Here is a 27,943-nt window from a genome sequence, read left to right as displayed (position 1 = left end):
CCATCAAGAAGACAAAGTCTCCTTCTGCTTCCTCGTCTTCCTCCCATCAACAACTTTAGGAACCGCCCGCCAAATATCTACGACAACAAGCATAACAATCAAACACCCAGAACAAAGAAAGAACCTTGAAATCGTCTGATCAACCCCAGGCTCACGCTCAACTCGATCCTCATCGATCCTCCTAGCCCCCCTCCTCCTCTCCCTCCTCCTCCTATCTTCCGCCTCCTGCGTCCGGAAATGACCCCGAGCATTAAAATGATTCAACGGATTCCGATGAATAAACCCCTCCCAATCCTCCGGATCAGCATGTTTCGCCCCAGCACCAGCGCCAGCGCCGGCCCCGAACTCCGACCCCATCCCAGCACCAGCCGCGAAACCCTGCGCCTGTCTCCCTGTAGTACCATACCCACCCTGCTCATAGAAACTAGGCGGCGGACCATGGAACGCTGAGCGCCGCTTGCTCAGCCCGGTGGCAGGTCGCGAACCGGCGTAGCTGCTGTGGCTACCCATCGGGTGTTGGTGGCTGTGGCTTTGGCCTGGGGAGGCATGCTGCGTGACGTGGAAGCCGTGGTCGCGGTCGTAGACTGCGCGCTTTGAGACGTTGCCGAGGACATTGTAGGCGGCGGAAATGCGGGCGAAGCGTTGGCTTGCGTCTGGATCTGTGCGGTCGCGGTCTGGGTGGTGGCGCATTGAGAGGGCGTAGAATTGTCTAGGGATTGTGTAAGTATTAGAGATATATATACGGGATTGGAGGTGGAAGGGTGGAGGGGGGTCTGTTGGGTGTGGGTGTGGGTGTACTTCTTTATCTCCGCTGCTGACGCGGTTATAGGAATGTCGAGGATTTCGTAGAAGTTTGGTTCGCTGGCTCGGGCAGGGTTGCTGGTTGAGAAGAAGGATATGGTTGGTCTTGAGAGGTGCTGTGGTTGTTGTTGGCGTGGGAGTAATTGTGGTCGGAGGGGTTGGGTTGAGATGTTCCGGTAGGTTGAAGGGGAGGGGGGGAAGGTCGCGCGCGGAAGGAAGAGGATTGCTGTCACTCGAGATGGAGGCATTGTTGTATATTTAGAGGGTGTGGCATTGAAGTAAGTAGAGATATAAGATCCTGGGTAGGAGGTGGGGGGAGGGGTGGAAGAGAGAAAGAGAGAGAAGGGAGAAGCGGAAGAAGATCAGAGGTGAAGATCGGAGTGGCGTCACTGCGGTTCGAAGTTGATCGACTCTACAAGTTCACCGCGTGTTCATTATTGGCTATTGGTATACTCTAAAATATAGTATCAATCTATTTGGTCTCGAAATACCACATTTAATATAATTTACACTCACGTGGAGTTACAATTCCCATAGCTCCAGCTGATGATCAGATTAGATAAGAGATACTAGGTTATGCCATTTCGGGCATCAACCTTCCGGTGGACTGCTTGATCCAATGAGAACACTCCCTGGCTGGCTTGGGATACCCAAGGATCCACATATCGTGAGATTATAGTTTCTTCCATTTCAGAGGTCGTGTATGCTCTTCAGGAGCATGCACTAGGTGATATACTTCTCATTGCGGATGGTGGAATCGCTGACCGGAGGGGGTGTGCTGCAGCATTGGCTCTTGGAGTCCCTGGGTGGTTATGGTGCCCCAATTCCTCAGTGGTGAAAACACTTCCATTACTGGTTTTTCCCAAAATACTATCTTTGAGGCAGTTGATGGAGGTCAAGCGACGGCTGAATCGAGTGTATTGAGGGTCTGATGAGATCCGAAAACCTAATTTCCGGCCAAAAACTTACGATGGTCAGTGCCCTAGGAATGGGGTGATGGAATTGATATAAAGGAAGCACGGGGTTAGCTTTTTGGCGCCACAGATGGTCCAAATGCTGAGGATGTTGGTGTCAAGGATGTGTGAAGTATACCTTAAGCGCTTCGGGAATCGTGGTGAAGTCAACAAATATATGGCGCAACCCGGCAGGTAGAACAATCGTATCACACAGGTTTCCGATATTTCTCTTCGAAGCAATAGTCAGCGTCTCTGCACCTTGTTTATCCTTAAGTCTCTCATTCGTATCAAATTTCCAACCGCGCTTATAGCGCTGGGTGAGAGAACCCCAACATGTCAAAAGTCTCTGTCCTGAAACAGTCCCTAGATTGAGATTTTCATTGATGGAATTACATTATAACGATCGTGGGCAATTTCTTAGGCTTGAAAATCCGGTTGCGCCGAAATATTGTATACTTGGGGGCTTTGAGGGATCCCACTTAGGACAATATCTCCACTTTTCAAATTGAGCCGATCCTAAAGCGTCTGTTTGGAAACATACAATATAAAATAGCCGGGGGCTTTGTGTCTGCATGTATGCCTTTACTAGTGTCTATAAATAGACAATGGAACACCAAGTCTTCTTTTACACATATAGTTATTGTTATACCCTTTGTGACTAAATTTGGGTTCTGGATCAACGAGCTCCACACAAAGAACCAGGCGCCGACTTGAAACACTCGCTCTATTCAATATAAAATACGATGCAAAGCAGCTCCCCAGACAGTCTGTATAAATCCTCTCATACCCCACCGCTCGGATTGAGATCCTAGTAACCGCCTGGGATTCAAATCAAACAGCTCAACCTAAAGCGACAGACCGATTTGGTTCAATCTTTGGTCCTAAAACACGCATCCCTCTTCTTAATAATCGAAATTGAGCTACATTCAAACATGACAACTCTTTCAGAGCTTCCTAATGAGATGCTACTGGAGATTTCCGGTCACCTCGACTATCCAAATCTCAATGCATTCACACAGGTCAGCCGCCACTTCCATGCGTTGTCAAACAGGGGTCTTTACAGAGCTGTTGCCAAAGACACACCTGGGAAAGCGATAACATGGGCAGCTGAAAAAGGGAAGGAAACTAGTGCGCGGAAACTGTTGCAGATGTGCGGCTTGAAGATATTGGATGACCTCGCCTTTGAGGGCCAAGAACCAATAGTGATCGCTGCATCGAATGGACACACTAATCTTGTCGAATTATTTCTGCCCTATTGCATTCAACATAACACCAAAAAAGATAGAGAAGATCTATTTAAAAGAGCACTTACTGTTGCAATCCCAGAAAAGCATGTCGCAGTGGTCAAACTGCTCCTCGAACACAAGACTGATTTCAACACCAACCACGAAGACAGACATGCTACAATTCCTTTATGCAAAGCGGTCGAAATGGGACATGTATCGATTGTGAAAATTTTCCTTGAACACAATTACTGCAACCTCGATACATATGATCTTGATGGTATGACACCTATAGCTCTCGCTGCTGCTACGAAAGCCTCATCCGAAAATCTGGAAATTGCCCAACTCTTGGTAGAGGCTGGTGCAGATTTATGTAGAGATGATAACCTGTTACTCAAAGCCGCAAAATCAGATAACCTGCCAGTTATGAAGCTCTTCCTAGCGAACAACCTTTGTTGGCGCCGATTGGAATGGTCCGAAGTCTTACGTGAATTTTCCCAACCGAGCCGGAAAAACCACGAGATAGGGTCATTGCTACTAAGCTGGATTGATGTAGATCGCATATTGAAGATCAGTAACATTCAACGTTGCTATCTCTTGAGAGGAGCGATTGCCAATCGTCTTGACGATCTGTTGGAAAAGATATTGGATGAGTCGGCCGTCCTAGATGAAGACCATAAAGCAAACCGAAAAGGGATTCTTTTGTGTCCTTTGAGTCTGGCTGTCTGCTATGGCCGACCTAGGGCTGTCAAGCTCTTACTCGACCACGGCGCTGACCCTAGTGGTGAAGGCGACTGTCGACCAGTACAATTTGCTCTTGAAAAAGGGAAAGACACAATGACGAGGATGCTATTTGACAAAGGAGCGATATTTGATCCGGAAAATTGTCGTGGGTCGGCCGAATACCGTCAATTAATGAAGCTGCGTTTGGCTCGAGTGCAAAGGAAGCCTATTAATTAAGCATCATAGCAATCCATGTGATATGAAAATTGTATATAGGATCAAAACGAATATTTACTTCCTTAGTTTTCTGTGTTCTGGTAAAAGATCGGCCGCAGCTTCCGCGGTATCTCGATCTTTCGCCTGAGCCGCGAGAGCGAGGAGTGCACCGAAAGCTGCAGGCGGGTCTCTTCCATGGTTGTCATTATGAGGGTAAGTTGTCGTAGTGCATGTAACAATAGGTCTGGTAACATTTCGCCAAGGAAATCTCCAAGAACTCGCCTTATCTTATCAGCAAAAATCTTTCCCCGACATCCGATATTCCCCTCTTTTGCCTTTGAACATAACTTGTTTAATTGCCACATTCAAAATGGCAGCTCAGACTACGGAGAAGTTGGATCAGCTGGACCGTAAGATCCCCAAAATTTCTGTTTGCTTCTTTGTGTGACTGAACAGATACCAGTGAACGTCCAAGCCGCCCCCGCGGCAGACCACGTTCCCGCTGAAGCGGAGGAGGACTCGGACGACGCCCAAGACGGCGAGGGTGCCGCAGAGGCTGGAGCTGCTGGAGGTAAGTTTACTTGAGGCTTATTTCCGTGACTGCGCCTCTAGAACCCCACTGCACCCCCGCCCCACAGAGGTCGGCCGGATTGAACTAACAGCGGGGTCAACTCTAGCCGACAAAAAGAAGAAGAAGAAGAAGCCCAAGAAGAAGAGCAAGAAGAAGGGTGGTGCCAAGGTTCAGAGCGAGCCACCACGTGTCCCCGTGTCCAACCTCTTCCCCAACGGCCAATACCCCGAGGGCGAGATCGTCGAATACTTGAACGACAATGCGTACCGCACCACCAACGAAGAGAAACGATACCTTGATCGCATGAACAATGACTTCCTGCAAGAGTACCGCCAAGGTGCCGAGGTTCACCGTCAAGTCCGCCAGTATGCACAGAAGAACATCAAGCCAGGCCAGACTTTGACTGAGATCGCCGAGGGTATCGAGGATTCAGTGCGCGCTTTGACAGGTCACTCAGGTCTGGAGGAGGGTGATAACATCAAGGGTGGCATGGGATTCCCTTGCGGTCTGAGCATCAACCACTGCGCTGCGCATTATACCCCGAACGCGGGCAACAAAATGGTCCTGAATGAGGGAGACGTGATGAAGGTCGACTTCGGTGCGCAACTTAACGGCCGCATTGTGGACAGTGCTTTCACCATGACTTTTGACCCTGTATATGACCCTCTTCTCGCCGCTGTCAAGGACGCCACTAACACCGGTATCCGGGTAAGCTTTCCTACTTTCCTACTTTCCTTCGTTTCAAGCAGAGCTAATGGATTTCTAGGAAGCGGGAATTGACGTCCGTATGAGTGATATCGGTGCCGCCATTCAAGAAGCCATGGAGAGTTACGAAGTTGAGATCAATGGTACAATGCACCCCGTCAAGTGTATCCGCAACTTGAACGGTCACAACATTGACCAGCACGTCATCCACGGTGGCAAGAGTGTGCCTATTGTCAAGAGTACCGATCAGACCAAGATGGAGGAGGGTGAAGTTTTCGCCATTGAGACTTTCGGTAGTACCGGTAAAGGTTACGTGCGAGAGGAAGTAAGTTTTTACTGTAGTTACTAAACTGAGAACCGAGAACCAAAGCTAACATAACACTAGATGGAAACCTCGCACTACGCTCTCGCCTCCGACGCTCCTAACGTTCCCCTGCGTCTTTCCTCCGCTAAGAACTTGTTGAATCTGATCAACAAGAACTTTGGCACCCTTCCCTTCTGTCGCCGGTACATTGACCGCCTGGGTCAGGACAAGTACCTTTTGGGCGTAAGTTAACGGTCGAGTTTATTTGTGAGACACTGAAGCTAACGAATATAGTTGAACAACTTGGTTTCTTCTGGAATTGTCCAGGATTATCCCCCTCTTTGCGATATCAAGGGCTCATACACTGCCCAATATGAACATGTATGTTTCTATTTTGGGATTTTCTCCACTTGGGAGACCGTTTACTGACTTGTTTTTCTTAGACAATTGTGTTGCGCCCGAATGTGAAGGAGGTTATTAGTCGTGGCGACGACTACTGATGTATTTCATAGACATACGTAAACACTAAAAGCATCTTCCCAGGGTTTCCAAGATATCCCGAATTAGTAATGTCTTAAATAGATTGGAGAATCACCAAAAGCCCTGACATCAAAGCGCCGATCCTGCCAAGCCTCAAGCCATCAAGTATGCCGTGTCGCCCCACGTGGAACAACCGACTTCCGACTTTTAAATCAGCTCCTATCTCTCATGGCCTAAACCTCGACACATACCAATTTCCATCATGTCTGCGGTTGTTGAAACAAGTTCACCGCACCTCCGGGTGTCGGCAGCCAAAACATCCGACAAAACACAGCCAGAGTCCACTAGAATCCAGGCACCGGAGGCTTTAGTCGACGACCATTTCTTCTGGACATACACCGAAGAGCCGCATCGCTCAAGACGACAGGCAATTATCAAGGCCCATCCAGAGGTACGTAGCCCTGTTTTGCGGACCCTCATGGTAGCATAGGGGCTCGGCGAAGACTCCAATGCGGAGGTCTGCGGAGCTCCTACACCTGGCCACTTTCCTGGGCGACAGTCATAACAAATGGAATTCCAATGCTGATTCGTGAAATTATGTGTCTATAGGTCACTAAACTATGTGGCCCCGAGCCTCTTACCAAATGGGTCGTCCTCGGCGTTGTGTCCCTACAACTCACCTGTGCCTACCTCCTTCGCAACACCTCGATGCTCGATTGGCGGTTCCTGGCCACCGCATACGTGATCGGTGCGACTTGCAACCAGAACCTGTTCCTCGCTATTCATGAGATCTCACACAATCTGGCATTCCGGTCTGCTCTTGCCAACCGATTGCTTGCCATCTTCGCAAACCTCCCTATCGGACTGCCGTACAGCGCAGCATTCAGAGTACGTATACTCTTCCACATGCCATGCATAAGCCGGACCCCAAGAGAGACCATGAACTGACCAAATACCAACAGCCCTACCATCTGACGCACCACAAATCCCTCGGTGTCACAGGCCTCGACACTGACCTCCCCACAGCAATAGAAGCCTTCTTCCTAAACTCCCTTCTGGGCAAAACATTCTTCTGCACCTTCCAAATCCTCTTCTATGCCGTGCGCCCAATGTTCATTTACAGTCCCCCCTTCACATACATCCACCTCCTGAACCTCGGCGTGCAAATAAGCTTCGACTACGCCCTCAGCAAACTATGCGGCGGCATCCAGCCCGTGCTATACTTCCTGCTGAGCTCATTCCTCGCCGGATCCCTGCACCCCTGTGCAGGCCACTTCATCGCAGAGCACTACTTCTTTTCGAACGTGAAGAGCGGCGGCACAGAGTCCCTGGAGGAGCTAAAGAAGAACGAGAAGCCCAAGGTCCCCCACCCGCTTGACTCCCTGCCTCCCCCAGAGACATACTCGTACTACGGCCCGCTCAATATCCTCACCTACAATGTCGGGTTGCATAACGAGCACCATGATTTCCCTGCTATCCCCTGGACTCGATTGCATAAGCTGCATGAGATTGCGCGCGAGTTCTATGAGCCGTTGCCTTGCCATCGGAGCTGGGTTTGGGTTATTTACACTTTCATCTTGGATAAGGATGTTGGTCCGTGGTGTCGTGTCAAGCGCGAACAGGGTGGGCGGATTGTTGGTGGCGGGACGAAGCGCGGTGCTGATTCTACTGCGTCTAAGCAGTGGAATGGACGTGGCGGTGAGGGTATCTCGGCTGCGTCGGCGGGTCCGGCGGGCGAGGAGGGTGATGGGTGGAAGGAGAGTGAGATTCAATGTTAGATCTTGTTCGGCCTTGACGCCTGGTGTTGAATTTCAGCTTTTCAGTTACGTATATTATTGGGTGGAGTACTTGTATTTAGATATATTTGTTTACAATAAAATTGGCTTGTCATTTCCAGTGCGTGTGGGCGTAAAGCCATTTAAAGCGCAGAGACAGGAATGACTGCAATCAACCAATTACCGAAGGATGGAGGAGATGAAGTCCCCGACTATGTACGGCATGGACTTAGCTCTAATAGGAATCACATGAATTATCCCGAGCTCGAGAATGTTTTATGACACAAAGAGAAACGAATCGGGAGGCTGAGTCCATTCATCATAAAATGATATTAGACAAGACAGGATGGGGTAAAGAAACAAAAGAAAGCAACAGCAGAGAGGATGAGAAGGATAGACGCCTAGCCCCAAGGGGAGTTTAGAAGTCCAGAGCGACAATATGAAAGTAGAGTATTGATAGTCGTGTGAAAAACTTAAAAGCAAACGCAGAAAAAGGCTGATGCTAGAACAGATAGAAAACGGCATGCTCTTCAAGAAACAGAAAGTAGATGGGAATTTGGGAGAGGCGTCAGCGACGTTAGACCGGAGGCATTGAGCACGGGGAGAGGAGGCGCAATGAATCCAGATAGACCGTGAGAAAGCGACAAACAGAAGACGAGCTTAGAAGAAGAAGTATGCGATCAAGAAGCTGAGCAAGCAGAGGCATGCTACACCCTGGATCGAAACTCCACTGGCCGTTGGCGCATGTGACTGCTGCAGGTTGACAGGCACAGCCTTGTCGGTAGCCTCTCCGCCGGTCTTCCGCTGCCGCAGTCCTTGGTCTGCGAGTCGTTCCTTCAGTCTCTGGATCTGTGCGTTGGCTTCAGACAGCTGGGACTTGAGTTCATCGCCCGAGGGGAGAGCGTTGCCGACGGTGGACTTGGCGTTTGAAATGGCGGGTGCAGGCTCGTGCTGGGGAGACTGGGACTTCTTCTCAGAGAAATCAGGAGCAGGGATTGGAGATGCTTCGTCGGAGTCGATCTTTTTGGGGGCCGGGGTCTGGAAGTTTGCGCCGGCAGGAGACATGTACGCTGGAGGTTCCTCATTTTGCACCTAGAGAAAGTTAGACCTTGTGTGGGGAGAAATGATTGCCGAGGAGCATACCGAGTCGTTGGGAGTGGCATCTGTTGCTAGGAAGACAACACGAATCTTGCGCTCAACCACATCAACCTTGGGGGTTTGGTCGAACTAAATGTAGATATTAGTTATTGGTTCTCATGTTCGCGATCGCGCATGGTTGACATACAATCTGGGCAACGCTGGCTTCCTCCAAGCCACGGGAGACTGGGACGGCCTGGACCAGGAACTTATCCTTGCACTTAGCATCTGGAGCAGGGTCCTCCTTCATAGCCTGAAGCAACACTGCCGAGAACAGTTAGCCCGGCGTAATTCAGGTGTACTCGCTTATCAACCTACCTTGGACTTCGACGGTCTTGCCAGGCTCGATGTGGCCGGAGTTAGGTCGCACACAGTAACTGGAATATGGTCAGATAACAAATCTCGAGTATAGGCATTGCGCAGAGAATCATCTGGACATACTGCTTAGGAGCGGTGGTCTTGACCTAGTGCGCCGAGGACATATGTTAGTATTGCTTGTCCCGCGACCAAGGCCGAGGGGGGTGTCAAACATACCTTGAAGACCACGGATTCCTCGTTCGGGTTGCTCAGGCGGAGAACCTGGCATACTTCATGATTGAAGGGACCTGTTATCAAGAGATGAGCTATTGATCTAGGCAGGTCTCAGACAGGTTCGGGATATGGTACTCACGCTTGAAGCCCAACTCGGAGGGCTCGATTTGGATAGTCATTGTGCACGTGGGTCAGAGTGAATGAGGTGTGAGAAGGGAACAAAGATGACAGAAGCACAGATGGCTGCACGCGATTAGGTTCCGATTGGAGAATAAAGGTGTGGGAGGGTTATCAGGTCTAAGCCGATGTGATGCCTCAGGAGTTTGATTATTGTCCACCTGGGCACTTTCGGGGAAATTGGCTGACTCATCAAACAGTCAGGTGATGTCACTATTGACAAGCTATACATCGTTAAGGGGAACATTTGCCTTCTTCATTTTTGTTTATTTTATTGGTATCTTGGCCGTGAGACTATATACATTTTGTTCCAATACCTCACTATTCCCCGACATTTTGTTGAATCTTCGCATCCTCGGATGTACGTCTTCCTTCACCTGCATATGATGCTTCCTGTGGGTCAATCGTCCCACTTGTGTCTTGCGTTTAAATTGTACGTATTTTATGTTCTATTGATTGATCGTATAGTGGCCCTGGCAATAATTGCTTAAAATCAGCCATGTTGTGCTTCATTCCTATAGTTGAAATGCATAGACCTGTAGCATCGAGGTATGAGACCATGTCCCTCGGCCCCATCCAAGTTATGCAGATTTCAATTTTGCATGTTAATCCAACTTGTCAATATCTTGTAGTAGATATCTCATACCCACCCTTGGAGGCTTTGAATATGGGAAAACTTGGGATATCTACAATGCGCGTGCGTCGTAGCACACATCCTTCGCAGAGACATCTTGCAGTAGACTATACAATCCTAGGCTCTTCCCATAAATATATAGATATACTCATATCTATATCTGGGCTTTCAGTATCTATGGTACCTGACAGATCTCTCTGAATATATCTCACACACTACTGTCTTCAAGTTGTGTGCTTGTTCGGCTCTATGAGCCATACCACATCACACAGGCACCAAAATACATAAGTGGGGAGACGTGTGCATAGGTAGTACAAGTAAAATTCAACATAGAGAGATGCGGTTGATATTGTCACTCTTCCAATGGCCTATAAAGATTGACATATCCTCAGATGCGCCATCAAGAACTTGATGCCATAGAGACCCGGGGAAGGCAAGTGGGCCTTATCGCTCGCCGCCTTTCTGATACGTCACCCACTCTCTTCTCTCGCGACCTAACTCACTTCTGAATCACCTACCTGATTATCTTGACAAATTGTGCTCATTTTCCGAGCGCTTCCTACCGTCATATTTTTTTATAACCCAACAGTCATCATGGCATCGGACCTAGACCAGCTCATTGAGATGGGCTTCGACAAAGAGCGCGCCCAGCTCGCAGTGACCAAGACTGGTGGTTGTAAGTTTCTGATTTTCCCCTAATATGTAGAGTGAGGCCTCATCTAACTGTCTCAATAGTGCAGGGCGCACTACAGTGGCTCGAGGATAACCAAGACAAGTCATTGGAGGAGATACAGGCACAAGCGAAAGAGGCACAAAACGAAGAGAGCCCCGCACTTCAACCAGGCGAGCAACCGCGCAGCTTAGTATGCAATGAGTGTGGCAAAAAGTTCCGAGGCCAGTCACAGGCCGAGTTCCACGCATCAAAGTCGGGACATGTTGATTTTGCGGAGTCTACTGAGGAGATTGCTCCGTTGACCGAGGAGCAAAAGAAGCAGAGATTGGCAGAGTTGCGGGAGAAGCTTGCGGCGAAGCGCGCAGGACTCTCGGAACAAGACAAGATTGACAAGAAGAAGAACGAGGTGTGTACACCTGGTTTCCGTCCCGTCAATTTACTGACTAGAGCTATTTTGCTGACTTTTCATCAGGAAATCCGAAGGAAGAGCACCAAGGAGAGTCAAGATGCCAAAGAGGACCTCGAGCGGAAGCAACAGTTGAAGGAAGCAGCCAAGAAGAAGAAGGAGAAGCAGGATGAAATCGATGCCAAGAAGCGCATCAAGGCAAAGATCGAGGCCGACAAGGAGGAGCGCCGATTGAAGGCAGAGAAGCAGCGAGCTGAGCGTGCCGGTCTGGCTCCCCCTCTCCAGCCTGCCACCACCCCAGTATCTACTTCCTCCGGTCCCGCTACGTCTAAACCTGCCTCCGCCTACACGGAAACTCGGTTGCGATTCCAATCACCCAAGGGCAACATAATGAAGACACTGCCCGTTGACACCACGTTGTTTGAGGTTGCCACTGCATTGAAGGAACAGGATGGGATTGAGGTCCAGAACTTCGTGCAGAATTTCCCTAAGAAGGTGTTTGGTAATGAGTTCTTCGGAGAGACTTTGAAGGAACTAGGACTTGTTCCTAGTGCCAGTCTCGTCATCCAATGATTGATGCCCAGAGGATAGATAGCTTTTGCAACGAATGAGAAAATGAGATGAAGCCCCGAATAATATCTTCCAAACATGAACCACAACCCCATTAATCTCCAACTATCCTTAAGCAGTAATGTGTTTTGTTTACTTGAATCGACTTGGAGCTCTAATCTGTATCTTATCGCGTTATCGTCATGTGATATCGCGATGAGCCGCGTCTTGGTGCCTGACAAACGCGCTCGACAAGCCGTCATTACATCTCTAATATCGAACTCGACATTCATTCACAACAAAAAATGCCAGCGTGAGACCTAATACCCAGGATCCAGAAAATGTCATATCCCATAGAACCGAGCACTGATAGTGATAATCTCAGCGTTGGTGACCAACATCGCGGTGGTGCGGGATCTATAATGATGCCGAACGCAACAGGAGCCGCCACAGCAAACCCATTCGAGGAACCCCAACGCCGCATCAGCGAATACACCGCACAGGAAATTGCAACTCTACAAGCCCGTCTAGATAAGAAATTGGGACCCGAATACATCTCTGCGCGACCTGGTGCTGCGGGGCAGAAAGTGCACTATCTCTCCGCAGACAAATGCATTAACCTTGCGAACGAGGTGTTTGGATTTAATGGCTGGTCCAGCTCGATACAAATGATTCAGATTGATTTTGTGCGTTGATCATATACTTCTCAGGTACTTGAGGGTCAGCTAACGCGTATCAGGTTGAGGAGAATCAAAACACGGGAAAGATCAGCCTGGGACTTTCAGTTACCATGAGAGTAACCCTGAGGGATGGAACCTTCCATGAGGTAAAGGAAACTCTTCGAAATATGAATTTATTGGTGCGTTGTTATGTTAACTCCATCCCTCTTCTAGGATATTGGCTACGGGCACATCGAGAATTGCAAGGGCAAGGCCGCAGCGTTTGAGAAGGCCAAAAAAGAAGGCACAACAGATGGGTTGAAACGTGCATTGAGAAACTTTGGCAACGTGCTGGGTAACTGTATCTATGACAAGGATTATGTGGCCAAGGTGACCAAAGTCAAGGCAGCGCCCGTAAGGTCCACGAGGTCCTCCAATTTGCGATGTGCCATGCTGACCATCAAAATAGGGAAGATGGGACGTCGACGATCTTCACCGTCACCCTGACTTTGTGCCACCTGCTAAGAAACAGCTGCCTCCACCCAAACGTGCACCCGAAGAGGATGATCTACCCCTTCCTCGTCCTATACATCAAGCCAGAGGCAGTAATCCTGGAAACAATACTTCTTTTGAGGGGGACGGAGAGTTTGGCAGTATGTGTTAAGAAAAACACAACCTTGAACCTTGGCTAATCGTCTCTAGGTGACCTCTTTGACGAAGCCGATTTTGGGGTAGCTGAGACCGATATAGGCAATCCTGATGAAATCGTAATAGATACGGAGACTAATCGAGAACCGCAGCACCCTGTGCCAATGAACGGTCCAGCGCCTCAGCGAGGACCGCCTGTTCGAGCGGGTTTCAACCCCGCTGTCGTAACACCGTCAAAACCAGAGCGATGGAACGGCGCTGGCCAAGCGGGAAGACCTAATCCTTTAAATGCGCGACAGAACCAATCGGCTATCCCATCTCCAGCCGCGGTACAAGGCCGACCGACGCCCGGTCAAGGTGCTGCTCAAAATCTTGCAAACCCCAGACCATCAGTCCCACCACAGCAACCGGTTGGTCTGAATGTCCCACAAAACAACATCCCCCAGCCCCCGGTCAAAAGGGAAACTGGTCCTGGGGGATTTCAGGGAAACCAGGACATGAACCCACCACAAGGCACACCGTCAACGGGTTTCTATTCTGCTAGAGCGGTGGACCTTCTCCGTGAAAACCCAAATTCTGTCCCGTCAGGAGCACCTCAATTCGATCCACACGCAGAGAGTCCCTCCATCCGCAAGACGGCTGGTGTAGACCATACCAAAAGTATTCCTATTGCTAGGCCCATGCTGTCGAGTGCCTCTCCAGCGCCCATCACCAATAATAACAACAACAACAACAACAACAACAACACACGCGATTTTATCAATCCTTCAACTGATCTGCAGCGCAGAGTCGGTGCTCCGGGCGGTGGAGTCAGCAGTCCGGTCAGCAGAGGCCCTTCTGTTTCATCGTATCGACCATTGACCCGGCCCAACATTGACCAAAGAAACGTTTCCAACCCAGCCACGATGAACCGAGGCAGTGTGCCACCCCAGCAGAATCTCAACGGAAAACGACCTCCGTTGATGGACGTCACCAACGGCGATGCTACACCTGGTGCATATCCAGGGGTCCCGGCACCCGGTCAAAACGACCCAAAACGGCCCCGAGTCTCGGATGTTGACTCTGGACCTTCTTCTGGGCCTCGCCCACCAACCCAGTAATGAGCATGATTTGATTTGTCTTTTATGCCCTTGAGGGTGCATTGCCGCGCAATTTCCAACTACAAGCGTTCCTATTTCATCGAAATTTCTTTTTTATCTTTACCTCTGGCCCACGGCGTCATCAGCGGGGTAGTATGGCAGGCATTCCGGAATTCTTAATTCTTAAAGCAAATGGATCTATAGGATCCCAGCGGGGGGAAACACATGGGTTAACTGGATCTTGATACCTTCTTTCACATTGGCATTTTTTTTCTTTCTTTTTTTCTTGTTATCCTAAAACGAACCTGGAGCATGTCGGACTTCGGGAACACAATGGTAAGATTAGATCCCGGATTTATGTCACAGAAATATCAATCATATCAGGAATAAAAATATAAATAACCCAACTAGTTTCCGCCACCAAAAGTCGACCTCATATTTGGTACAAAAGTACGAGCAGGGATTGGAAAATCCGATCCTCCCAAATTGATGGCAAGAGACCGGTACAGCAAAAGCAAGCAGAAAGTCTATCAGCATCTCCTGCTCTTTCTGCCCCTTCTGCCCGGGAAGTAGCAAGAGTTAGCGCAAAAGTCCAAGGTGAATCTAGGACCAATCGCGGAAAACAGCAAACATGCAGACCCTGATATCCATGCCACGAATCCACAAGAAACACCCGGGTGTCCCCCTATGCATGGCAAGCCCACAGCAACGGGTAACAATTTCCACCGTCCGCATTGTCGGTACGGTGGGGCCAGCGCATTTATGCATGTGGTCAAGAAAAGAAGATCCCAGACCTAGTGAACAACTCTCAATTGGCTCGGGACTGGCGGGTTTGGTGCCAGATATGTGCCAACAGGATGGCAGGGGAAGAAAAAGGAGAGGGGAATTTCTCAAATGTGCGGCGCAATTTGGTCTTCTTTTTTTTTGCTTTTTTTATATTATTTTTGTGAATGAGGTTTCTCTTCTTCCTATCTTACATTACACCTTCGCGGCCCACGCGTCTTTCCTTTCTAACGGGTGTCTGGGTACTCCGTGCCTGACAACTAGATATGGGTGCTTAGATAGGGTTAATAGGGTCGTGTTCGCTATGATTTACATCTCACTGGCATTGCTAAGTCTAAGCCGAGCAATGGTTGCCTCGTGTACCTATAATAAGTGATTTATGGACCTGATTCCCTATGGTCTTTTGAACAGAAAGCCATGAGCCCGTTGAGCGCCACTCTTAGGGCTTCCCCCAATCCAAATTGATGGATTAACAGAAATAATAAAAAAGGAAAAGGAAAAGCAGGAATAACAAAAATATTATTTTCCTACAGAATAATGAGATCCACATCAAATTAATAAACATATATACGATCTACAAATATTAGGTACAGGGATCCTAAATCGGGTTTCCAAATCCAAGCTGCTGAGTGTCCTTGGAATGCGCCTTTCCTGCATGCATACGTCCAGAGAAGGATTCAGGCTCCAGAGGTGATGATCGAGTGCCCAGACCACGAGTTGACAGATCGGCGTTTATTCTCCGGCTCTTTGCTTTGGTGGTGCTTGAAGGATATTGTGATTCTGCACTGTCCGAGATGGGTAGTAGACAAGGGTCTTTGCCTTGATGCTTAGGCGAAGGGGGTTTTTTTTATGCCACACACATATCATTATAAGAATTAGTATTTAAAGAAGAATGGATATCCACGTTCATTGGGACAGGATATTGCTTTTCCATTGCCAGATTCTACTGTTTATAGACCTTGTCCGCGTGGAGATGTCTTCTTTGATCGCTCTTTGCTGGTCCTGTGCTCCTGCAGCAACTATTATTCTTGCTGGTCTCGGTCTCGTCCTCTTTGCTCTAGTCTTGGTTGCTCTTCACTCGAGAGTTCATCGAGGGCTCAAGCGTACCGCAGACTTGACAATTACACAAGTAAGAAGCTCAAGTAAACTTGAAAGGTATTCTCTAACCTCTATAGGAAGGCATGATCAACATTCCTACTTGGAAAAGATCCTATGGCTTGGATGTCCAGCTACCCTATGTGCGTGAATCGTATGCGTTCGAAGGTAGGTGACTTTATTCCTAACTCGTCAGAGTCGTGTCTGACTGAATTAAATCGAATTTAGATGTGTGAATCGGAGTATTCAATGCAAGGCAAACGGACCTGGTCTAGTGGCAGTGACATTAATGTCATGTAAAAAAAGATTGATAATGATAACAGGGTATAACGAGGACCTTCATAGGAAACCATCTATATTCCATGGTACATGATTCAAAGCAGCGGAGTCTAGTAAAATATTTCCAAAGTAACCGATGGAATTTTGATATGTCTCGTGCTGAATTTTATTTACCATGGAAAAAGCCCAGTCGCATCCGATGGTACCGAACTACAAGGTCAACATATCACAAAGAGGAAAGACTAGGAAATTTACAAGTTCTGTAAGCACCGGGCACATCACAAACCACGTAAAGTCTACAAATGTCGATATTGATATAGACCGTTATGTACTTTGGCCAGACCGTTCTCTATCCATGGTACTTTCTAATACGGATGTAGCCTCGTCTTCCCCGGTGGAACTCCCGAATTTTAACGCGCCGAAAACAGTTCCTGGACGTTATACCCGCAGCCATGAGCCAAAAAGAAAAGAAAGGAAGGAAGGAAGGGGGGGCGGGGGAACTCACGGTGATAGGTCTATTTAGGTACGAATTTCCCAACAGCGGCCGGAACGGGAAGTGTGTTGTTCCCCGACAAATCATTCATATTGGATATACGATCTACTCGATTTGTTAAGAACATACGCAGAACACCCCGCCGGAAGGAGGTCTTGCTTGGTCCGCTAAGTTGGGATGGGATATTCTAGGCGGATGCATAACCCGAAACAGTTTTGCTTTCTTTTTCGTTCTAATTCGGTGGATTTGCACTGTGCGGTGATTGGGTAGAGTATGTAGTGTGATAGGTCGTGTTTAACCCCCTTTTCTTATTCTTTTTTACTCTAGATTATATTATTCTCAGTACTTTTTTTTTGCCGCGTCATTATCATAAACGGTACAATTGTACGGAGTACGGAGCACTTGTGACTAGATTGGGGCCAAGCCTTTCCCTTGCATAAATCGCTTGAAAAGATTGAAGCACTTCAACGTCTCAAGGCCACGTATGGTCTCTCAGAAGACGGCCACGAAGGCGAGGTCCCCAAAATGCGTCACATATGTAAGAAAATGTGAGCAATGTGATTACAAATGCATTCGGCGACTGCTTTCAAAATCTAGACACGGTCATCATCCAAGATTTATGCCTAGGTGGGGGTTGTTAGGGCTAAATATTACATGGGACTTGGCGGTCGTGATCATGCCTTGCTTGTCCATTAGACTTCATCGTGAAACAATTTGTCAATTATCATTAATTCCACCGATTATAACAACCCCGAGTCCAATTCCACCCTATCACAATTGATTGTAAAATTGATTGTAAGATGTAAACTATCAGGCTGACCCGATCGGGTAATCAGGACACCCGCGTCTAGACCAAATCGGATGGTTGCATGTACCCTTTGGCTGTGGAGCCCATACAAAAGGTACATATGGTACATTGAACCGGTTGATCGGTCTTGGCACGGGTAATCAACTTCTCTGGGAGGTAATCAACAACTATGTCGATTGGCTTCAAGATCGGAGCCGGGAGAATGAACCAGTATATCATTACTCTTTCCAGGGGAATAAAGAAATCGGAAAGATGAACGTATATATATCCCTGCGACTCCTTGATATCCAGACTATACAGTGTCTTCAATATCACCTTTGCGTATAGAGACCCCCAAAACCCCAAATGGCCCGCACCGTCCTGATCACCGGCTGTTCCGACGGCGGCCTCGGAGCCGCCCTCGCCCTCGCCTTCCACGCCGCCGGTCTAAAGGTCTACGCCACAGCCCGGAATCCCTCAAAACTAGGCCAGGTTTCATCCGCCGGGATCGAAACTCTCACGCTAGATGTGCTGTCCAGCGAGTCGATCAAGAACGTCGTGACAAAGCTTCCCAATCTCGACATCTTGGTCAACAACGCTGGTGCCGAGTATCTCATGCCCATAGCTGACGTGGACATCGCCGACGCTAAACGTTTATTCGATTTGAACGTCTGGAGTTATATCGAGGTCACGCAGGCGTTCTTGCCTCTGTTGCTAAAGAGTCCACACGGCGGTTTGATCGTCAACCAATCCTCTGTGGGCTCTGTCGCTGTACTGCCATTCCAGGGCGTGTACACGGCATCCAAGGCCGCTATTGCCATGTTATCTGACACTCTGCGACTCGAGCTGGGTATCTTGGGAATCACTGTTGTCGATTTGAAGACTGGGGTGGTGCGCTCCAATCTGATCAAAAATCAAAAGGAGGCAAAGCCGCCGACTCTTCCAGAGAAATCCATCTATTATCCAGCGCGTGAGGTGGTGGAGAAGGCGTTGAGTCAGGATGCCTTTGCCGAAGGCGGAATGCCGACTTTGCAGTGGGCAACGGCTGTGGTGGGTGATTTGTTGAAGAAGAAGCCGCCCCCTGTTATCTGGAGGGGAGAGCAAGCTTGGATTGTGTGGCTGATTAGTGTTCTGCCATTTGGGATGTTTGATGGGACGCTGAAGAAGTTGACAGGGTTGGATGTTGTGGAGCAGATTATGAAGGTTGGATCGTGAGGATATTGACAGACAGGGATATGCTGGTCCATTTTGAACTGCCCTCGTTGATATTCGCGTCTGACGTACCCATGTATATATATCCCACCTCATGGAGCCACCGTCTTCCTAGTTTTACAATGTACACTAGCTCCACGTTGCAAGAGGACTTGCACGCCCTCCTCGAACCCGGTATCGACCGCAATATGCAGTGGCGTGCGTCCGCCACTATCATAAGCATCAATGAATTCCTGGTCGCCCACGCAGTAATCTAACAAAATCGTCAATATCACCTCGCGGCGATAAGTAACTGCGAAATGTAGCACCGAGCGGCCTTGGCGGTCGACTTTGTCTATACGCGCCCCATGCATAAGCAGCAATGTGACAACATCTTCGTGGCCGCCGATTATCGCGTGGATTAAGGATGTGAGCCCATCGCTATCGACCTCGTCACAGTCAATATCCTGCTGGAGTAGCACGCGCATGATCCCGTGGTGTCCCTTCTGCGCAGCTATATGAAGCGCTGAAAGGCAGCCTGAGTCTGCATCGTCGCATTGTGTTGTTCTGGGGAAGAGTGTGCTGGCGCTACCTGCACTGGCGGGCGTTGATTTGTCTGTTAGCACTTTCGGTAGAGAGCTTGTGTCGAAAGAGTCGGGTGTAGTTCTATGAGTGCTGCTTTCGCCTCTGCTTGCTAGATGACTTGAATGCTTGGAGTTGGAGTCTCGATCGCTGCTGGAGAGGGTATGCTCAGCAGAATCGGTATCAAATATGCCCGGTAACGGGCCTGCAAGGAGAGTTGATAGGGGCGAGCCCTTCAAATCGTCCATATTTATGAAATTTTGGATGCCGATCAGTCCATTGGCGCCGCCGTGTAGGCAGTTGACGCCAAACCCGATGGACCCGCCCGGGGATTTGATAGGGCTCGGGTGTGTCGGCCAGGTTCCAGTCGAGAATTTGAAAATGTCAGATGGGTTATCGGTCGCTGGTATGGGTGTTTCTAGAGTCTGCTGGAGTGGTTGATCTGCCTTGGCTTTCTGTTGGCTCTGCCGTTCTGGAGAACTGATCAGTAGATGTAAAGCCTCCGATGACACGGGACATTGACTGGCTACTTACGACGGAACCTGCGCTGAGCCAAGCGATTTTGCGCACGGCGATGCTCAACGGAATAATTGGATTTTTTTTTCGTCTCCATCGTCTAGTTTTCTTGCGCTCGGGAAGTCAATGCATTTCACCTAAATACTTTTTTTTTTCTTTCGCGAAGGTGTATGGAGTATCGGCTTTTGAAGTGAACAAAAAGAACAAAGGACAGGACAAGGTCAAGGTACGTTGGCATCATCCATGTCCACTAGTACCTAGGTAGACTTAGTGCTTACCTCATACTATAAATGTATTGCATTATCTTGAGACTGGACGTATTCCACCAAGCAGCCCCGGGGCATCCTATACACCTTGTCAATTGTAAATTACAATATCTATAACCAATAGTCTATAATTTCTATTGCCCTATATCTAGCTTCCTAACAGCTTATGTATGTTAGATCCATCCAATTAACAGTCAGGGCCATACCTTCCTGACTACATGCCTGACCTCAGGGTTTGCTTTTCCCTTTGGCTCTATGAGATAGACTACTTACATTTAAATTTAGGTGAAAAAAAAATTGATCAATTCATTGGGGGTTCAAGTATTTGGTTAATCATACAAAGCCCGTTAAACGATCATTGATCTTTCGCTTTTGAACATTTGAACAACTGAAAATAAGAACATCATTCAGCTCGGAAAAGCGAAAGAACTCAAAGCTCAACTAGGCCACGGAAAGGATGAAAACAACACTGAAGTCAAGACCATAGATGATTAGAGCTGGCTGAGGCCAGTAGAAGAGATCCACCGAAACTCCGACTCTGGAAATTGGATCCCGTTAACTAGCGACGAGATCCGTTGGAAAGGAAAGAACCAGTAGGCTTCTCCTTCGACTGGGGAATTGTCGCAGGATCAGGCATCGAGAACAGTCGGCCTGGAGCTTGCAGGGAAGCTGGGCCACTGGATTGACCCATGGAGCTCGAAGCACCATTGGCAACATCCAAGGAGGTCCGATTCTCAGTATTAGTATGCTGGGCAGAAATAGTGCGAATGTGGGTTGCTGGAACATCCCGCAGAGTGGTTGGTTCATAGGGACTGGGAGCAGGGCCGATCACGCGGGGTTTGTATGGCGCAGGGCCGATTGTACGAACGCTGGTTGAGTAAACATCCTGTTGCTTGGGAATGTTCGGATGATTTGCTTTCAACCCCCGAGTCATGGTCTGGGATTGCACCGAATCAGGTTGAATAAAGTTAGCATTGGAAGTGATAGGGCCTACAAGTCCTGCAAAGATCGAATCGTCAAGAGTCCGTGGCTTTTTGGTTGCTTCCTTTGGGGGTGACGCCAGAACAGGAGTAACATGAACAGACGCATTGGAGGCAGTGGTAATCTTTGGGATATTAAGCAGACGAAGTGCTGGAACAGGGACCACACGCTGAGGCTGGAGGGGCGCAACGAGTTTGTCCGAGACCTGAAGGGGTTCGAACTGCGAAATGATGTCGGAACTCTCACTCCTGATTGGCGAGAGGCCAGGCACACATACCTTGTGCGCGCGTTTATCAGCAGACGGGGGTGAGTTTGAACTAGACGAAGGCGGAGGTGGCGATCGGTGTCCCTCAAAGGGGGTAAGGTCGCGCCGGGCAGCCGAAGGAACTTCAACGGCATTAGTTGCTTGCTGTGGTGTTGAAAGATACTCAACAAGTGCAACCAGATTACCCAGCCGATTTTCAATTTCAGAGGCTGCAGATGCTGCAGGCGGTGGTGCATATGCTGTGGGGACCAATTGGAGCAATTTCGATTCAAGTATGCGTTCGATATCACGGGTAGTAGCCAAGTCTTGGGGCGAACGAATGTGCCTGCGGATGTCTCGAAGTTCCTCAATAATCTGCGGACCATAGATACTGAAGTTTTCAAGTTCTTGAATTAGATCGTTGCGGCGAGATTGCACTTCCTCGATCTCATTGATCGTTGTTTTGGGCGCAATGACTTCGTCAATGCTCTTGACTGGCACTGACCTCCCGGCCTTGTCAGCAAACTTGAGACCTGCCAATTCTGCAGTACCTGGACTTTGGATAGCCACTGTCTTCAAATGACGAGGGGTTGGCGGTGATGCATTGACCGGTGAGTCATCCTCGCTGAGAAGATCTTGGAACTGGGCTTTCTGCTTGGTCTTCCCCGTCTGGATACCAGGAGGGGCATTGCTTTCTTTGATTTGGGTGACCTTGGCGACTGGTGCCTCCTTAGCCTCAGCGAGGGGTATGGAGGTTTTAGATGAGACTGCCATTTTGGTTGGAGGAGCCGTGCCCTTCTTTCGTGGCTCTTCGCCGGGCGAAATCTTCCATTGAATTTCATCCGCGGCGATTGCGACCACTGCTGGATAAGGAGCCTGGGAACTACCCGCCATGTCTTTTCCCTTTTTGGACTTGGCGCTTTGTTGGACAGAAACAAAATGAGATGCTGGTTGGGTGGGTACTTCCACTCGAAGAGTTTTATTATGTGGTTGAGATGATTTGGGTGTATCAGGCTGGGTCTTGCGGGATTTGAAGGATGCAGTCTTATCAAGAGGAACAACACGAGCCGGTAGTGGTGTTTCCACTAGATAGGATCCAATGTGTGGCTGATCAATGGGGATGGCACAAGATGGAGTCGTCAATGTTGCCACAGGTGAGGACGCATGCTTCGAAGACAGAATGCTCGCTGTCTTCTTCTTGGGTGTACTACTCGGAGGCATTTTGGGCTTTGGCTCTTTGGCCGGAACGGGTTCTTGTGCAGATTCAGTCTTCTGCATTGGAGCGGAAACGGTTGTACCAGTAGACTTGGTGTACGTTTCAGTTGCTCGGCGAGACTGAAATGAGGACATGAAGTCGGCAGGCTCGGAGATTCTGGTGGCAAAATTGATGCTGACCAATAAGTTAGCATATAGACTTCACTAAAAGAAGTCTGATCACTTGCCCTGGAGGCTGCCGCTGAAGTCTGCCAGGGGCGGACGGAACTAAGAACGTTGTCAGCTGTGCTCTCTTTCTGTACTGGTAATCAAAACGTACCGTGGACCTGCTCCTGGGAATTTCCCTTTACTTTACCCTTGCCACGCCCGCGTCCCCTTCCTCGCTCGTGAGCATCACTATCATCATTGTTACAGTTCAGCGCAGGGTCCAAATGACTACTAGCCGACATTGTGGTCGAGCGAGCGCGCGGTCCTGGGCGTCCTTGGCGTCCTGGGCGACCAATATTTCCCCGGAATGCGGCTCTGTAATTCCTCTTTCGTCAATTGCGATGTCTTGAATGTTGGATGGAGTAAATCAAATTCTTACCTTTCAAAAGCAAGATGAAGATCAGCAGGTCCCTGGGGAGGAGGGGGAGCAAAACCACCTCGTCCTCTCTTTCCCATGACACCACCACCGCGACCTGCAGATGGAGTTGGGTAAGGATGATTGGTGTGAATCCGTGGTTGTCTTCCATCGGGATGCAACATTGCGTGCAAATTAGCTCGGTGAGACTGGCCGGAATCGATGTCATCGAGTTCCTCCATTCCATGAGTATCTACGATCTGAGTGTGGAAGTCTGCAACAAAATTTAGTACAAATTCAGAGAGGCACAGGGGTCTCTTCTTCAGCACTTACTTGCCCATTTGCTCAATTGAGCTTCATCTCTCTGATCGATCAGTCGCTTTGATTCAATCTCGGCAAGCTGTGTGCGAGCCTGATTATTGATATCGGCGGTCGAAATCATTTCACGCCGCGCGGTCCCTAGGTCCGCCTGTTGATGCCGTTAGAAAGGTAAGAGCAGAAGTGAGAGACTAGATATTACCATTTGGATAATTTGCATCCTGCGGAGCTGCTCCGCGGATTCGCTCATCTTGCCGATACGCTTCCCGCGGCGGGTGAAGCGTCGATGAAGGTAATGTGAGGATGATAGGTGCAGTTGCGTGGCACGTTGTTATCAATGTGTCAACGTGCCAACGGGTCAGAATTGTGCTTTAATTGATTAAAGTACGAAGGGCGAGGGAGGAGCGAGAGGAGGGAGATTAGAGGTAAGAGTGTGGGAGACGGTGGTTCCCAGAGAGAGTGTACTGGCAGGTCAATGTGACCTCAGAAGCAATGGTCCATCGAAGGAAGGACAGATGAATCGAGGCTTGAAAAAAGCCCAAGCAGGGTCCCTAAGGGACAGATCACAAGTGGAGTTACTCTAAGGACTTCGAAGTCCGAAAAGCGAAAGAGACAAGTGAAAGACAGCAAGAAGATTTGTAACCCGAAACGAGAATCGTGAGAACCACTGTGTGGGTTCAAATGGAAGTAGACGAAGTGAGAGGCAAAAGAACGGGGAGAGAGTGGTTGTAGAAGGAAGAAAGAGAGAAGATGGGAAGAGGGTAAATAAAGGAACGATCAGGACCAGTTGGAATCAAAGACGCGACGCGTCTGTGAATGGGCAAACATTTGGATTGCTGTTTTTGGTAGGGACAAAGCTGCATAGTATGACTCCAAGGTCGCAACGAAGCCGCGAGTCCGTCGCACCTTCCGTCGAGGTCTTTTCGCCTTGGGCAATGGCATGTGCACGTGGGAGTCATTTTTAGGCACGTGAAAACGTCCACGTGATAGCGAAGCCTATAGATATATGCTATAAAGCCATTGATATAAATCGTGGAGTTTTGGGATGCAAAGAGTGAGCGGAGTTGTAGAAGATGAGAAACGAAGCGAACGGATTGCGAAGCCGAAGTCGCAAAGTGCACGTGCCCAGTCGCTAGCACAAGGAAGGTGTTGTTCACCGTACTTGGTCTGACTCTAGGGTATACGTACATGCTATTTACCTAGGCACAGCATCTACAGAGATACCTGCTACTTATCCTTAGACGTTGCAAGTCACCCCTACAGAAACAACGGCACATAGTGATTTGTGAATGAGAGTATTGTAGCGTATCATACACAACAGATATTTGTTCAAACTGGATACATATGTACATAGCAACACGGCCCCAAGAGACTTCTCGGGCACACTGAATGTATAAGCCGCCGCCATCGGTGGAAAGTCCTCAAAAAGTCCTAGGATGCACTGCAACTATGAGCCTCGCCGTCATCTATAAGGACAACATTATATTAGTATATATGCCGAGAGTGCAACCAAATAGCCATCCAATTGGGTACAATTGCGACCATGTCCCGGGACAGACTTACTTCGAATGATCTTGACGACTGCCTGCACTAGACTCACACCCATCACAAGCACCCCAAAGCAAATGCAGAGATACGCCGGGATCTTCTCCCGCCGCGTAGCACTGCTTAGTTTAATGTAACAGAGAGGAGGGAATATATAGGCTAGAGCAGCAGCACTGGTCGCGCCAATGAGCTCAAAAACACTTCCCAGATCACAGGTTATCAAGGACAACACCATCGAAGTCACCACTAGTGCCGTTGTGAAGATAACATGGCGAACACTGTTGTGCGGTTCGTCGGGAAAGTAGTATGTTGTCATGACGGAACGGCAGACGAACGCCTCAAGCGGTAGTGTCGTCAACATGTTCAGGCCAAAGCAACTATTCGAAATCAGCCAAAAGTTCCTTATCAAGATCAATGGTAAGATTTTACAATCGTGCGATATTGACAACGATATTGTCTGATGGAAAGTTGTTCAGAACATTGCCCTGGGTTTTAGACCCGAAGGACAGGAACCCTGCGATGCCCATTGCTAGGCACATCAGTAGAGATATTCCTGTCGAGTAATGAGTGACCCGGGTGAAACGGTCGAGCGTCGGCCTTTTCAATGAGCCGTAGATCAGAAGACTGTTGTGGTCTGTGGAAATTAACAATTGTGATATCAGTGGGATAAGAAGGGACATACGACAAACAAAAGCTAGAAATTGTTAGCAGACTTTCCAATTATTAATAGGGACAGCTGAAATATACCAAAAGAGATCACCCCAACAGCTTGGAAAAAGCCAGTGTTGAATATGAGGTGGCTTTTAATCTCTCCGCGCGATTCAGGCGGCACCCGGAAACCCTGGGTTATAACAGTGACAACAATGACTATCATGCTGACCAATGCCAAGGCAGACGCTTTTGCCAGCTACCTGACCGTTAGTGTCTGATAAGCAGTGAGGAAAGAGAGATCTGACCTTGGCGATGTCTCTATACAAAGACAATGGGTATGAAACAACCAAAACAAAGATAACGATAACGGCCCGGCGATCTGTGAGGAGCCATAGGAATGACATATCCCTAAGAGAGGGAAACAAAGCGCTTAGAACGTGTGGAATGGTATCGCCAACAATAATACAGAATGCGACCATGCCGCCGAATGCAAATGCCCACTGCGCAGCCGATATTGCGATGAGACCGGGTTTCCCAAAACAATGCTGCATAGTCGCCTGGAACGAATCCGCACCACTCAATTTAGAGTTGATCACAATCAATCGAATGGTCCAATCCACAGTGATGGTCAAGGCAGTCAACAGCAGAATTCCCACTGTCATACCTGCCTGCCGAAGCGCATAAGGTTGCCCAATAATTCCAGCCCCGATAATGCTGTTGGCCATGTTCATGAACGCCATTTTCATCCCACTCCGTGGCCGTGCATCTTCGAGATGGTCTTCAGGGAAGAAATCGTCCGATGTCGCAAGTGTCACACTAGGCGCTTCAATGTTTGTGAGAAGAGGAATTGATTGTCCATTGTGGTGTGTTCTTGGGCCCCGATTTCCAATTTCATAGTCCTCATCCTCTAGCCATAGCGTGTCGTCTGGACTGTCGTCTGGGCTGAGGGCACGCTCAATGGAAATGCGATTGGGGTCTTCGGGCTCTTCCTGCAGGTCAAATCGAACTCGATTCATGGTACGGGGTGTGCGGCGCTTTCCGTCTGCCGTAGGTTGAGAGATAGAGGAGTGGCGTGTGCCATCTGTCGCGTTATGTGAGGGGATCGGCGACGGAAGAGGCTCTGGGTGGAAAGCTAGGTCCTGCTCCACACTCGAGGCAGACAGAAGTGATTGAGCTTCGTGTTCATCCTGGCCATTCTGGGCATACAGGTGATCCTCTGACAACTCATCCCCTGGCATCGCTGACCTTAGTTAGTTGGAAGTGTAACGGTTACTTTCAGGCCACCTGGATGGAGGCCACACGTGATAGCTTATCGATAAAACTTCTTTGGTCCGATAAGAGATAACCACGGTTTACCATGTGCGCGTCAACGGGTACTCCACTGTTTGTGCCTGGCTAATGACAAATAATTACCTATGGAGAGCTGAATACAAACGAATGAATGGCTATAGTTAGAAATGAAAAGTCACAGTTCATTGCGTAGAATCAACTGAGACAGTAGCAGTACATACAAACCAACAAAGGTTATCACCTCCACTTCTCAGTCCTAAAGGTATGTCTCGCTTTTTTTTACGTCTTTTCGTGTCACTTTAAATGAAATGTGAACTAACTCCCAGAAACTTTTCTACCCCCTATTTCGCTGGAAAAAGTGATGGGATAAGGCTACAGCATCGAAATGATAGACCCTGGTTATATATCTCTTAGAGGCGATTGATCAAACTCTCTAACAATTCCAAAAATGTTCTTGTGTATTTAGAAAGCTGCAAGAACAAAGACTAGTTACTTATGTAACACACTTCAATGATGCTGCGAACAAGATTCTTCGGCCCGATAATTCGGTCCGTTCCATGAGAGCATGCCATTGATTCACACTGCGCTCTTTACCAGCCATGAAAAACAGATTGATACCATAAAGAACCGTTTATATATCTACCTAAGTGTCTATCAGGACAATACTGCAAATGAGAAGCTTTGAGTTATAGCCCTCATTTCCGGCGCCAAGTTTCGGATAATCGTTCTGCATTTAGCACCTTGATAGTCATGCTATATGAGCTTGCATATGTATACCTCAGCACTTAAAGAATAATCGGTATGTCAATTCTTACTATGACTCTGTTCACCTGCCTTTCACAGGCTACACCTCTTCAAAAAAGTTGCAAAGTTGCACTTCGACCTCGGGCGGACACAC

General features: G+C 48.6%; 12 protein-coding genes across 12 annotated transcripts; 7 read left to right on the top strand and 5 right to left on the bottom strand.

The window, feature by feature from the left end:
• Nucleotides 1-3: 3 nt before the first annotated feature.
• On the bottom strand, nucleotides 4-1,049 carry N7537_004878 (uncharacterized protein; the record flags this gene model as incomplete). The annotated part of the gene is made up of 2 exons (XM_056895935.1): nucleotides 4-709; nucleotides 799-1,049. The coding sequence occupies 2 exons, from the start codon at nucleotides 1,047-1,049 to the stop codon at nucleotides 4-6; spliced, it is 957 nt and encodes a 318-aa protein (XP_056755683.1).
• A 1,640-nt stretch (nucleotides 1,050-2,689) lies between these two features.
• N7537_004877 (uncharacterized protein) lies at nucleotides 2,690-3,940 on the top strand (the record flags this gene model as incomplete). The annotated part of the gene is made up of 1 exon (XM_056895934.1): nucleotides 2,690-3,940. One exon carries the CDS (start codon nucleotides 2,690-2,692, stop codon nucleotides 3,938-3,940), a length of 1,251 nt encoding a protein of 416 aa, XP_056755682.1.
• Nucleotides 3,941-4,289: 349 nt separating this feature from the next.
• On the top strand, nucleotides 4,290-5,999 carry N7537_004876 (methionine aminopeptidase 2; the record flags this gene model as incomplete). The annotated part of the gene is made up of 7 exons (XM_056895933.1): nucleotides 4,290-4,329; nucleotides 4,383-4,490; nucleotides 4,597-5,198; nucleotides 5,257-5,520; nucleotides 5,581-5,742; nucleotides 5,794-5,880; nucleotides 5,943-5,999. The coding sequence occupies 7 exons, from the start codon at nucleotides 4,290-4,292 to the stop codon at nucleotides 5,997-5,999; spliced, it is 1,320 nt and encodes a 439-aa protein (XP_056755681.1).
• Nucleotides 6,000-6,241: 242 nt separating this feature from the next.
• On the top strand, nucleotides 6,242-7,757 carry N7537_004875 (sphingolipid delta(4)-desaturase family protein; the record flags this gene model as incomplete). Its single annotated transcript, XM_056895932.1, has 3 exons — nucleotides 6,242-6,430; nucleotides 6,589-6,867; nucleotides 6,942-7,757. The coding sequence occupies 3 exons, from the start codon at nucleotides 6,242-6,244 to the stop codon at nucleotides 7,755-7,757; spliced, it is 1,284 nt and encodes a 427-aa protein (XP_056755680.1).
• Nucleotides 7,758-8,414: 657 nt separating this feature from the next.
• Nucleotides 8,415-9,601, bottom strand: N7537_004874 (uncharacterized protein; the record flags this gene model as incomplete). The annotated part of the gene is made up of 7 exons (XM_056895931.1): nucleotides 8,415-8,846; nucleotides 8,898-8,981; nucleotides 9,040-9,155; nucleotides 9,210-9,268; nucleotides 9,333-9,355; nucleotides 9,426-9,496; nucleotides 9,562-9,601. The coding sequence occupies 7 exons, from the start codon at nucleotides 9,599-9,601 to the stop codon at nucleotides 8,415-8,417; spliced, it is 825 nt and encodes a 274-aa protein (XP_056755679.1).
• Nucleotides 9,602-10,827: 1,226 nt separating this feature from the next.
• Nucleotides 10,828-11,885, top strand: N7537_004873 (UBA and UBX domain-containing protein; the record flags this gene model as incomplete). Its single annotated transcript, XM_056895930.1, has 3 exons — nucleotides 10,828-10,909; nucleotides 10,969-11,312; nucleotides 11,379-11,885. 3 exons carry the CDS (start codon nucleotides 10,828-10,830, stop codon nucleotides 11,883-11,885), a joined length of 933 nt encoding a protein of 310 aa, XP_056755678.1.
• Nucleotides 11,886-12,202: 317 nt separating this feature from the next.
• Nucleotides 12,203-14,268, top strand: N7537_004872 (RAD52 DNA repair protein RADC; the record flags this gene model as incomplete). Its single annotated transcript, XM_056895929.1, has 5 exons — nucleotides 12,203-12,547; nucleotides 12,601-12,687; nucleotides 12,755-12,934; nucleotides 12,990-13,173; nucleotides 13,223-14,268. 5 exons carry the CDS (start codon nucleotides 12,203-12,205, stop codon nucleotides 14,266-14,268), a joined length of 1,842 nt encoding a protein of 613 aa, XP_056755677.1.
• Nucleotides 14,269-16,003: 1,735 nt separating this feature from the next.
• On the top strand, nucleotides 16,004-16,361 carry N7537_004871 (uncharacterized protein; the record flags this gene model as incomplete). Its single annotated transcript, XM_056895928.1, has 3 exons — nucleotides 16,004-16,159; nucleotides 16,206-16,293; nucleotides 16,354-16,361. 3 exons carry the CDS (start codon nucleotides 16,004-16,006, stop codon nucleotides 16,359-16,361), a joined length of 252 nt encoding a protein of 83 aa, XP_056755676.1.
• A 1,689-nt stretch (nucleotides 16,362-18,050) lies between these two features.
• On the top strand, nucleotides 18,051-18,899 carry N7537_004870 (uncharacterized protein; the record flags this gene model as incomplete). Its single annotated transcript, XM_056895927.1, has 1 exon — nucleotides 18,051-18,899. One exon carries the CDS (start codon nucleotides 18,051-18,053, stop codon nucleotides 18,897-18,899), a length of 849 nt encoding a protein of 282 aa, XP_056755675.1.
• An 89-nt stretch (nucleotides 18,900-18,988) lies between these two features.
• Nucleotides 18,989-20,070, bottom strand: N7537_004869 (ankyrin repeat domain-containing protein; the record flags this gene model as incomplete). The annotated part of the gene is made up of 2 exons (XM_056895926.1): nucleotides 18,989-19,929; nucleotides 19,992-20,070. 2 exons carry the CDS (start codon nucleotides 20,068-20,070, stop codon nucleotides 18,989-18,991), a joined length of 1,020 nt encoding a protein of 339 aa, XP_056755674.1.
• Nucleotides 20,071-20,798: 728 nt separating this feature from the next.
• N7537_004868 (uncharacterized protein) lies at nucleotides 20,799-23,809 on the bottom strand (the record flags this gene model as incomplete). The annotated part of the gene is made up of 6 exons (XM_056895925.1): nucleotides 20,799-22,878; nucleotides 22,943-22,946; nucleotides 22,999-23,210; nucleotides 23,266-23,515; nucleotides 23,575-23,710; nucleotides 23,762-23,809. The coding sequence occupies 6 exons, from the start codon at nucleotides 23,807-23,809 to the stop codon at nucleotides 20,799-20,801; spliced, it is 2,730 nt and encodes a 909-aa protein (XP_056755673.1).
• Nucleotides 23,810-24,990: 1,181 nt separating this feature from the next.
• N7537_004867 (putative amino acid transporter) lies at nucleotides 24,991-26,993 on the bottom strand (the record flags this gene model as incomplete). The annotated part of the gene is made up of 6 exons (XM_056895924.1): nucleotides 24,991-25,025; nucleotides 25,123-25,481; nucleotides 25,534-25,738; nucleotides 25,787-25,798; nucleotides 25,852-26,011; nucleotides 26,061-26,993. The coding sequence occupies 6 exons, from the start codon at nucleotides 26,991-26,993 to the stop codon at nucleotides 24,991-24,993; spliced, it is 1,704 nt and encodes a 567-aa protein (XP_056755672.1).
• Between the last annotated feature and the right edge of the window lie 950 nt (nucleotides 26,994-27,943).

This window comes from Penicillium hordei (genome assembly GCF_028827395.1).
Source record: "Penicillium hordei strain IBT 12815 chromosome Unknown utg000002l_segment0_segment0, whole genome shotgun sequence".
NCBI lineage: Eukaryota > Fungi > Ascomycota > Eurotiomycetes > Eurotiales > Aspergillaceae > Penicillium > Penicillium hordei.
Note: the sequence above shows the minus strand (reverse complement) of the source record. Positions and strands in the feature narration are given on the sequence as shown.